Below are 12399 nucleotides of genomic sequence, written 5' to 3' on the forward strand. Positions count from 1 at the left end.
TTTCAAATTATTTCAATTATTTTGAAAAATAAATGGTATACATTTCCTTTAGAAACAAGGTTAAGTCCGTATGTATTAACATGAAAAGGTGGAACTGATGAAGAGGTTTGGGGTATCTCTCCTAAAATGTTTATGCCAATATAATCCTTTATTTTCATCTACACTAAAGAGATGAGTTTGTAAAACACTCCTTAAGTTATATCTTGGGAATTCTTTGCACATCAGAACTTACAAATCTACTACAGTCTTTGAGTGGCTGTACTGGATTCCATAAGGATGGATCATAATTTACTGAATTGCTCCCCTTTAGATGGACACTTGGGGTATTTCCAAGTGTTATATCTATTTAGTTTTACAATAATAAATATTTCTATACATGCATCTTGGCATAATTTTGCAAGAATAATCTACCAGATATTGTGAAGTATTATAAACTTTTTAAAAAGCCTCAAGCTAAAATAGCATGGTATTAGCCCAATAATAAAAGCTCATATCAGTGTATCAGAACAGAGAATCTAAAAATATATCTATATCTCTCTATACCTATATTTATATATCTACATCTATTCATCTCTATATGAATTTACAGAGGCATTCAGAGGATGGACTTGGTCATGGAGCTGGATATGTCAGAAACCTGATTCCACCATGTCCTAACTGTGGGACCTTGAGACAGTCACTTAATCTCCTTAAACCCAGGGATGTCCTTGAGTGGGGATGATAATGATACCCCATGGCTGCAATATTAAAATAGATATGAAGAGAAAAGTCTCGGCCAACTGGCTAGCACATATTAAGTTCCCAATGCATATTAGATACAATGATCAGCATTTTACAAATGATAAAAGTGGTGTTACAAACAGTGAAGTATGGAAAGGTTATTAAAAAGTAACTGGAGCAATTTTGTAAATATATGAAGAATGAAATTAGAACCATAAATACAATTTATCGATTTAATCTGCAAAAACCAAAAACAACTAGAAGAAAATATAGCTAAATATTTAAGTAATGAAAGAATGGGGAAGAAAAGCCTAAGAGAACTGGAAGAAAATGCAGCACTTTCTGGTTATAATTATATGAAATTAAAATATATCCAAAAATAAGCAAAACTGAAAAGTATAAACTAGGGAAAGCGAGTTGTAGTATTTGTGAAAGGGTGTCTGACATGCTCAAAAAATATGGTTCAACAATTTGCTATGAAGTCAACATTTAAAGAAATCTCACAAATAACAATAAACAATTTAAGGCTTCCCTGGCTCAGTGGTTAAGAATCCCCCAGCCAATGCAGGGGACACGGGTTCAAGCCCTGGTCCGGGAAGATCCCACATGCCGTGGAGCAACTAAGTGCGTGCACCACAACTACTGAGCCCGTGCGCCACAACTACTGAAGCCCGCGCGCCTAGAGCCCGTGCTCCGCAACGAGAAGCCACCGCAATGAGAAGTCTGTGCCTCACAAGGAAGAGTAGCCCCCACTCACTGCAACTAGAGAAAGCCCGCACACAGCAACAAAGACCCAACGCAGTCAAAAAAAAAAAAAAAAATTTTAAGTGAAAAATGCCCAGGAAGGAAAATGTAAATCAAAGATCCTATATCGAGCAAAGCTTTCAAAAAAAAGCAGAACTGCTCTACAAAAAATACTAAAGGAATTCCTTCAGGCTGAAAGCAAGTGACCCCAGATGGCAATTAAAATCCACACAAACAAAGAGTGCTGATAAAAGTAGGTAATTATAAAAGATAAGTGTTTTTTTTTTCTCCTTTACTCTCTTAAGTGATTTTGAAAGCAACTGGATAAAATAATATGTAGGTAGTGTATTGTTGGGTCTATAGCACAAAGAAATGTAACATATGTGTAATATATTTGCCAATAACAGCACAAAGGAGTTGGGTGTGAGTAGAGCTGTAATGGGCTAAGGAAATGACCACAGATGGTAAGGTAATAATTTAAGAATGTATTGTTGAGTTTATAACATTGATATAATATGTGAACTGATAATACACAAATAATGCTTAAAATGGGGAAAGGGAATAGAGCTATATAGGAGAAGCTTTTCTTTATTTATTTTTTAAATATTTACTTATTATTTTTTTATTTGGCTGTGCTGGGTCTTAGTTGCAGCACGTGGGATCTTCGCTGCAGCATGCGGCATACTTTAATGGCAGCATGAGGGATCTAGTTCCCTGACCAGAAATCGAACCCAGGCCCCCTGCACCGGGAGAATGGAGTTTTAACCGCTGGACCACCAGGGAAGTCCCGAGAAGCATTTCTTTATATCACGCGAATTAAGTTAGTATAAATCTGAAGCTGATGTTGATAAGTTAAAATGTATATGGTAAAACCTAGAGCAACCACTAAAAAAATCCAAAAAATATAGTGAAAAAAATCACTGGGGTTAAAATGCTACATTAGAAAATATACAATAAATGCAAAAGAGAGCATTAAAGACACACAAAAGACACATAGAAAACAAAGTTAAATGGCAGACATTAATATTAAAGGTGAATGGGTTAAACAATGCAACCAAAAGTCAGAGATCATCACGCTGGATTAAAAAACATGATCAAAGTATATGTTATCTACAGGGTACACACTTTAGATTAAAAGACACATTAGATTGAAAGTAAAAGGATGGAAAGAGATGTGTCATGCAAACAAACCACAGGAGAGCTGGAGTAGCTATACTAATATCAGACAAAATAGACTTTAAAACAAAAAATGTTACTATAGATAAAGATGGATATCTTATAATGATAAAAGGATAAAACAAGATTATATAAAATTTATAAACACACATGTATCTAATAACATGTATCTAATACATAAAACAAAGGCTGGAGGTGTCTTTCAAACTTTCAAGGAACAGGTACTGTCCATCTTATTATAAAGAATTCTTGGAAATATAGACTAAAAATTGAAAATGCTACCATTTATTCCTTTAGACAAAAATATCAATACACAATTATGGCAAACATAAAAAAGAAAATCATATGAAACTCAGAAATGGCCTCTGATTCTGAATTTTGTCCATTTTCATACAAGATATCATCTTACCTATCTCTCTGAAATTAAGGGGAACTGCCCTGTTTTCCTCTTTGTTCCTCAAAATCCAGAGCATTCTGCTCAGTGATGTTTTAACCAGTTTCATCTATTTGTCAATATTTTATTCTCTGCAATCATTTTCAAAATAAATTTAAAGTCATACTTTCAAATAGTAGTAAATTTCCTTTATGTTTTAATTCAAGAACAGGATTACTAGTGAGTACATTTTGCTAGAACAACTTGAAGGAATTACTAGGGGCTGGAAAATAAAATTGTGGAGACTATCCAGCAATTTAGAAAGGTTTTATTACAAAATGTAAGTGGAAAATCAGGATATAAATAAGTATCTGTGTAAAATATCACAGTGCATTGACATAAATGGAACAGAAGGTGGAAAAAATGCAGTTGATTAACACGACTGGGCATTGAGAATTTTGGAGGATATTTTTTCCTTGTTTAACTTACTCATGTGCCTGTCATAATGTTGCGTGATACATAAAGCTCAGATACAAAGGTAAAAAAATAACTAGCTTGATAGGGGTGGTGACGGCGGTGGTGGGATGAATTGGGAGATTGGGACTGACATATATACACTAATATGTAAAAAACAGATAACTAGGGCTTCCCTGGTGGCGCAGTGGTTGAGAGTGTGCCTGCCGATGCAGGGGACACTGGTTTGTGCCCCGGTCCGGGAAGATCCCACATGCCACGGAGTGGCTGGGCCCGTGAGCCATGGCCGCTGAGCCTGCGCAAACCAGATAACTAATAAGAACCTGCTGTATAAAAAAAATAAATAAAATAAAATTCCAAAAAAAAAATAACTAGCTTGAATGTGTGGAAGAATTAGGGCTTCCTGGAGCCCTTAAATGAACCCTCTCCTTCCTGCCCCAACACCAGTCCGACCCTCTCATCACAAGTTCCTGTATCTCTGTGTCTCTGTTGTGAGAAAGAGAAATCAGCCCTGATATCCAGGAACCAGCCTAGCACTCACAGCTAGGTCTTGGTACTTTCTTTCTTTCTTTCTTTCTTTCTTTTTTGCTGTGCCATGCAGCATGTGGGATCTTAGTTCCCTGACCAGGGATTGAACCCATGCCCCCTGCACTGGAAGCACAGAGTCTTAACCACTGGACTGCCAGGGAAGTCCCTTGGTGATTTTTCTTTTTTTTTTTTAACATCTTTATTGGAGTATAATTACTTTACAATGTTGTTTTAGTGTCTGCTGTATAACAAAGTGAATCAGCTATATGTATACATATATCCCCATATCCCTTCCCTCTTGTGTCTCCCTCCCATCCTCCCTATTCCATCCCTCTAGGTGGTCACAAAGCACTGAGCTGATCTCCCTGTGCTATGCAGCTGCTTCCCACTAGCTATTTTATATTTGGTAGTGTATATATGTCCATGCCACTCTTTCACTTCGTCCCAGCTTACCCTTCCCCCTCCCCGTGTCCTCAAGTCCATTCCCTACGTCTGTGTCTTTATTCCTGTCCTGTCCCTAGGTTCTTCAGAACCTTTCTTTTTTTTTCTTTAGATTCCATATATATGTGTTAGCATACGGTATTTGTTTTTCTCTTTCTGACTTACTTCACTCTGTATGACAGACTCTAGGTCCATCCACCTCACTACAAATAACTCAATTTGTATGGCTGAGTAATATTCCACTGTATATATGTGCCAAATCTTCTTTATCCATTCATCTGTTGATGGACACTTAGGTTGCTTCCATGTCCTGGCTATTGTAAATAGAGCTGCAATAAACATTGTGGTACATGACTCTTTTTGAATTATGGTTTTCTCTGAGTATATGCCCAATAGTGGGATTGCTGGGTCATATGGCAGTTCTATTTGTAGTTTTTTAAGGAACCTCCATACTGTTCTCCACAGTGGCTGTATCAATTTACATTCCCACCAACAGTGCAAGAGGGTTCCCTTTTCTCCACACTCTCTCCAGCATTTACTGTTTGTAGATTTTTTGATGAGGGCCATTCTGACTGGAGTGAGGTGATACCTCATTGTAGTTTTGATTTGCATTTCTCTAATGATTAGTGATGTTGAGCATCCTTTAATGTGTTTGTTGGCAATCTGTATATCTTCTTTGGAGAAATGTCTATTTAGGTCTTCTGCCTTTTTTCTTTTTTCATTTTAACATCTTTATTGGAGTATAATTGCTTTACAATGGTATGTTAGTTGCAGCTTCACAACAAAATGAATCAGTTATATATATACATATGTTCCCATATCTCTTCCCGCTTGCATCTCCCTCCCTCCCACCCTCCCTATCCCACCCCTCCAGGCGGTCACAAAGCACCGAGCTGATCTCCCTGTGCTATGCGGCTGCTTCCCACTAGCTATCTACCTTACGTTTGGTAGTGTATATATGTCCATGCCTCTCTCTCTCTTTGTCACCGTTTACCCTTCCCCCCCCCGCCCATAGCCTCAAGTCCATTCTCTAGTAGTAAGTCTGTGTCTTTATTCCTGTTTCACCCCTAGGTTTTTCATGACATTTTTTTTCTTAAATTCCATATATATGTGTTAGCATACGGTATTTGTCTCTCTCTTTCTGACTTACTTCACTCTGTATGACAGACTCTAGGTCTATCCACCACATTACAAATAGCTCAATTTCGTTTTTTTTTTTATGGCTGAGTAATATTCCATTGTATATATGTGCCACATCTTCTTTATCCATTCATCCGATGATGGACACTTAGGTTGTTTCCATCTCTGGGCTATTGTAAATAGAGCTGCAATGAACATTTTGGTACATGACTCTTTTTGAATTATGGTTTTCTCAGGGTATATGCCCAGTAGTGGGATTGCTGGGTCATATGGTAGTTCTATTTGTAGTTTTTTAAGGAACCTCCATACTGTTCTCCACAGTGGCTGTATCAATTTACATTCCCACCAACAGTGCAAGAGGGTTCCCTTTTCTCCACACTCTCTCCAGCATTTACTGTTTGTAGATTTTTTGATGAGGGCCATTCTGACTGGAGTGAGGTGATACCTCATTGTAGTTTTGATTTGCATTTCTCTAACGATTAGTGATGTTGAGCATCCTTTAATGTGTTTGTTGGCAATCTGTATATTTTCTTTGGAGAAATGTCTATTTAGGTCTTCTGCCCATTTTTGGATTGGGTTGTTTGTTTTTTTGATATTGAGCTGCATGAGCTGCTTATAAATTTTGGAGATTAATCCTTTGTCAGTTGCTTCATTTGCAGATATTTTCTCCCATTCTGAGGGGTGTCTTTTCGTCTTGTTTATGTTTTCCTCTTCTGCGCAAAAGCTTTTAAGTTTCATTAGATCCCATTTTTTTGTTTTTATTTCCATTTCTCTAGGAGGTGGGTCAAAAAGGATCTTGCTGTGATTTATGTCATAGAATGTTCTGCCTATGTTTTCCTCTAAGAGTTTTATAGTGTCTGGTCTTACATTTAGGTCTTTAATCCATTTTGAGTTTATTTTTGTGTATGGTGTTAGGGAGTGTTCTAATTTCATTCTTTTACATGTAGCTGTCCAGTGTTCCCAGCACCACTTATTGAAGAGGATTTCTTTTCTCCATTGTATATTCTTGCCTCCTTAATCAAAAATAAGGTGACCATAGGTGCATGGGTTTATCTCTGGGCTTTCTATCATGTTCCATTGATCTATATTTCTGTTTTTGTGCCAGTACCATACTGTCTTGATTACTGTAGCTTTGTAGTATAGTCTGAAGTCAGGGAGCCTGTTTCTTCCAGCTCTGTTTTTCTTTCTCAAGATGGCTTTGGCTATTCGGGGTCTTTTGTGTTTCCATACAAATTGTGAAATTTTTTGTTCTAGTTCTGTGAAAAATGCCATTGGTAGTTTGATAGGGATTGCACTGAACCTGTAGATTGCTTTGGGTAGTATAGTCATTTTCACAGTGTCGATTCTTCCAATCCAAGAACATGGTATATCTCTCCATCTGTTTGTATCATCTTTAATTTCTTTCATCAGTGTCTTATAGTTTTCTGCATAGAGGTCTTTTGCCTCCTTAGGTAGGTTTATTCCTAGGTATTTTATTCTTTTTGTTGCAATGGTAAATGGGAGTGTTTCCTTAATTTCTCTTTCATATTTTTCATCATTGGTGTATAGAAATGCAAGAGATTTCTGTGCATTAATTTTTTATCCTGCTACTTTGCTTGGTGCTTTTTTGATGAACACAGAGAGTTGCACAGAATATCAGTGTCACACAAGGCCATTCTGTGACTGTTACAAAGTAAGAAAAAAGAAGACCACTCTGTAAGCATGTGAACACTAAAACATGAACACTGTCCAAGCCACAAAAATGACCAAACTCCCCCTGTGCTGGTGGATATGAGTGACTGCTACTTCTTTGCCAATCACAGCTTTGGCCTCAGTCTAGTTTTCCCTCCTTCTAGATAAAATATATTAAGATAGTGAACCAAAATTACCCTCACTTTGTGACATCTTTGAATCCAGAGCAAAGACCCAATCCTTACCAAAATCACCTCATACAATCCCAAGTCTTTTAATAAGTCCTTTTGAGCACCTTCCTACTAAGATACCTCACTATTCCCCCCATGGTATGTGTAACTCCCTTGTTACATGAGTAATAAACGCAACTTATTCAACAAGAGGTGTGCTCCTAATGGGTTTTGGCTGGAGGGCACTGACGGTTGGAATAGTCAAGTTATTTGGTACAAGGATCTCTCTTTCCATCTTTAACCTGAAGAGGCTGTATCAAGTTTTGTACTCCCAAGACAGATAGTAGATGATTCCCTTACAAAAGACAAATGTTAACTTTTGCATAATCAAAAAAACAAAAACATGATTTTCTTATAAATTAGTTCCCTCCATGATTTTCTTAGTCTATTTCACTACTGGGTAGAAAAAATTAATAGCAACCACTTTTCCAAGAGCCTCTTTTATGTCCTGGTTTCTCAGGCTGTAGATGAAGGGGTTCAGCATGGGAGTCACCATAGAGACATCGCATCACAGCAGCTGCTATGTCTATCTCAGCTGAGTGGGAGGATAAAGGGTTGAAATACAGAAATATCATGGTGCCATAGAAGAGGAAAACCATAGCCAGGTGGGAGCCACAGGTGGAGAAGGTTTTCCATCTTCCCTTTGTGGACTGGACTCTCAGGACAGCACAGTTGATAAGGATATATGATACCAGGATGCAAACAAATGGGGTGCTCATTACTGGCCGTGCTTCAATTAGAATCATCACCTCACTGAGGTGTGTATCAGAGCAGGAGAGTTTCAGGAGTGTGGTCACATCACAGAAGAAGTGGGGGATGGCATTGTCTGCACAGAATGAGAGTCAAGCCATCAGCAGGGTATGCAACAGCATATCCAGGTTGGCAATGACCCACGATCCAGTAACCAGCAGGGCACAGAGCTGGTGGGTCATCTTTGCGTAGTAGTGTAAGGGGTGGCATACAGCAACAAAGTGGTCATAGGCCATCACAGCCAAGAGGAAATTGTCCATGTCCATGAACGTGAAAACAAAATACATCTGCGCGAGACACCTAGAGAAGGGGATGGTCTGCTTCCTGAGTATGTGGTTGGCCAGCATCTTGGGGACAGTGGTGGAGGAGAAGCAGATATCCACGAAGGACAGGTTGCAGAGGAAGAAGGACATGGGGATGTGCAAGTGGGAGTCCGTGCTGATGGCCAAGAGGATGAGCAGGTTTCCCAAGACTGTGGCCAGTTACATGCTCAGGAAGAGCACGAAGAGGAGCTGCTGCTGCTAGGGCTGCCTGGAGAGTCCCAGGAGGAACTCAGAGTTACTTGACTGGTTTGTCTCTCCCATGGGGCTGGACTCAGATGCAGAGAAGAGAAGCAGAAGTCAGAAACCTAGAAGCAAAGGGTTTGGGTGCAATAACCCAAGCTCCAGCCATGGTCATGTTAATAAAACCTACATTAGAGTTGCTCAGTCAGAATCTGCCCCTAATCCCTAAACCCTCAACTTCCGACCTCCAGTCCTAGATGATGCTGGTTCCACTGGACTAATTTTTTTAATTATATGAAATACAACATAAAAACAACACACAGGCACATACACAGTCCTTCCCTGACATTATGTGCATCTCTATGAACATTCCCAGGCTTTTGCCCACTTAGTAGATCGTAGAGAGAAGAGAAACAGCTCATTGGTACTGGGTTTATCACAAGCAACAGATGAGGGATTCAGGACTTTTACTACTACTCCCTGGATCTGGAAGATTTAACAAAGGAGGTTCTTCAGAGAACTTCACCGGGGACTTCCCTAGTGGCACAGTGATTAAGAATCCACCTGCCAATGCAGGGGACATGGGTTCGAGCCCTGGTCCGGAAAGATCCCACATGCCTTAGAACAGCTAAACCCACGCACCACAACTACTGAGCCTGCGCTCTACAGCCCGTGAGCCACAACTACTGAAGCCCGCGTGCCTAGAACCCGTGCTCCGCAACAAGGGAAGCCACTGCAATGATAAGCCCAAACACCACATGAAGAGTAGCCCCTGTTCGCTGCAACTAGAGAAAGCCCGCGCGCAAAAAAGAAGACCCAACGCAGCCTAAAATAAATAAATTAATTTTTTTTAAAAAAAGAACTTCACCCATAAGTAAAGAAATATTGACATCCCCACCGTTACAATCTTACCTGGGAGAAGTTCGTGCTGTTGCTATCAAGTGTTCTTCACCTTTGAGGAACTGGACAGTGCTCCTCTTTATTATAAGGTTTGGAAAGTCTTGGAAATATAGGTAGGTCCTAAGCAAATGAGGAGCGGAGATTCATGGCCTTAGCTCTCCGTGCAGGATGTTTGGGGGTATCAGAGATGGATATTTACAGTAGCCTCCATGGCCACTGGGACCAGATTCCCTGAGAGCCTTATTAGAGACAAGCAGAAAGTAATTGTCCCACCTATTTCCTGGTCCCCATGAGCCCAACCATGATGAATGCCAAAGCATATGATCTAACTCCTGGGTCAAAACTTGGAGATAAAGCAATCTGGGTGGAAGAAGTCCCAGAGAAAACTCCCTGAGATTTCCAAATTCATCACCTTGCTGATCTGGGCTTATGTTTATGTATTTGAAAGTTCAGTTATTAAAAGATTTTTCTTCTCATTTTCTTAGCTCAGAAACTGGGGTTATTGCAGTGTTATCTGAGTCAACCCCTAATATCTATCCAGTCATTTACTGATTAGAGCTAGTGATGCATTTGCAGACGGGGATGCTGGGGTTGGGTGGGGGTGGAAGTACAGAGTTGTGCTTAATCCTGTAAAGCATTTGATGTAAAGGATTAGCCTCGTGGGAGAGATGTATCAGAGAGCACAGCATACCAGGATTGAGAAACTCCAGGCTCCCAGAGTAGACTTCTTTGGAGATGTCTTTGCAGCTCACAGTGGATCACCCTTTTCTGAGGATGGTCCCCAATCCACAGAGTCACAGGGGTGTGAGCTCCAGCAGCCCAATTTATAGTCCACCACCTCCTGCCCAGTGAGGATTCACGATTGGATTTGGGAACCTGGCACTGAGGCTGCGGACCTGTGGGTCATTCTCAGTATGACTTGGCCTGGATGTGGAAATCCAGAAGCTTGCAACTCTCTCCTGACTGCCCCATAGATGGAGAAGCAAAAGTCTATGCAGAAAGGCCAAAAATGCACACACAGAGAGAGAAATAATGATGAGATGGAAAGAGTACTAGTGGTGGCCCAGTTCAGGGTTCAAGTCCTTTTCTGATGATTGGTTACATTGTGGTAGTTCTTAGACGAAAATAATAAAACCAAAGTCATGCTGATTAAGCAGAAAAGGATTTCTTGAAAATGATAGCTCATACTTCAAAACCACGGAGCAACTGGAGAAGCAGGCTCAGGAGGTCACTCGGTACCCAAATCATACCACAGCACAGGTTTGATTAGCATGTTCCTGCTGCCTCCAAGCATAAATCTTACAGTTCATGGCTCTGACACAGCTAGCCACTGGACATAGGGTGCCACCAGTAGCACTGTTACCCGGGGATCCATTTTGCTGCAATGGCTGCCACTGCTAGAAAAATTTCCTCCGTGTCTCCCTTTCTTTGTGTCAAAGGCTGAGTCAGGATATCTAATGGGTAGGCACATGCCCACAGCTTAGCTGCTACAGGGGCTGTGAGATAAGTTATTCAGGGTTTCCTGTGATACAGGAAGAAGTAGGCTTTTCTTCCCAACAAGAATGATGAAGTAGGGTATTACCTGAGCTTTGGAAGGGGTCACAGAAGTTGGGAAGCCAAAAAACAAGATAAATGCCCACTAGAATCCACCCCTCCAGTTGTATAACATTAACACACATCTCTCTTACCAACTTACCCTTCAGTAGAATAGCAATTCTCTGGTCTAACATAAATTCTCTGGTCTAACATAATACAACTATCCTTCTCACAACAGGGGAACAACTCAAAATCCCATCAGTTACTGTATCCAGGTCCCAAACCAAGATCTTTCCTGATCCAGTCATGATCCCATCCTGACATTCTATAACTTCAGAATCAAACCTGAAAGCTAACCAATAACTACATATCCTATGTATATGTAAAACAGAGGGAGGAAGGGAGAGAAAAGAAGAAAGCTAGGTAGCTAAAATACATAAATATATAGGTAACAAAGGAAGGAGGAAAATATGACTGATAACGTAATCTTCATTTCCACAGGTAGTCATGAACAATTAATTGATATTAATAATGTTCCTTAACTACAATCTAATTCATGTTCCCTTTATCTTTAGCCAGCATCTCAGCTACGCAAGATTTTAAAAATCTGAATAGTGACTTTAATTCTCATGTGGGAGAGATCTGACATCCTTATGATCTTGCCCATATAAGATTGTCCTAGTCTTTCATTAACTGCCATCACTGGACATGGCAATTCCAGAATCCTCTCAAGAAGATCTTTCCATCCATTATCCTCTCTGCTACCACTGTGTAGCAGAAAAACTATTTTCTACTGATAGTCAAAGTTATAACAATATTAGAATCTCCTTTTGGTCAGTTTATCCAAGTAGCAAAAGGAGCCCAAATTGGCCAGCAAGAAGTCTCTTCAGAGCCCAGTGTTGCTGGGATAAAAAGCAAAATTTTGCAAGTAGATCATTAGGTATTACAAAAAGAGGTGCCCACTTTTACCTCTTGTTTCCTTGCCCCATAAATTCCTGGTTGGGAGAAAGTTCAGCACATATTGTCCACTGGTATGAAACTTATACTGTATCCTGTAAAACAGCACCCTAACCTTACAGGGTAACATCAAAAATTGAGGTACCAAAATTGAGTCTTTAAAAGACCATTTCTCTGTTCCATAAGGTCAACTGCTTCTGGTGATGGTGTAAAAGTAAATGCTCGGACTTTCCTGGTGGTCCAGCAGTTAAGACTC

At 39.9% G+C, this 12399-nt stretch overlaps 1 protein-coding gene across 1 annotated transcript; it reads right to left on the minus strand.

Annotated features, from left to right (window-relative positions):
* Window positions 1–7882: 7882 nt before the first annotated feature.
* OR1F1 (olfactory receptor family 1 subfamily F member 1) lies at window positions 7883–8831 on the minus strand. The gene is given in 2 exon segments (XM_033840184.2): window positions 7883–7991; window positions 7993–8831. Coding segments are annotated over 2 exon segments (948 nt in total).
* Window positions 8832–12399: the final 3568 nt, after the last annotated feature.

The sequence above is a fragment of the Tursiops truncatus genome, chromosome 15 (assembly GCF_011762595.2).
Source record: "Tursiops truncatus isolate mTurTru1 chromosome 15, mTurTru1.mat.Y, whole genome shotgun sequence".
NCBI classification, from domain to species: Eukaryota; Metazoa; Chordata; class Mammalia; order Artiodactyla; family Delphinidae; genus Tursiops; species Tursiops truncatus.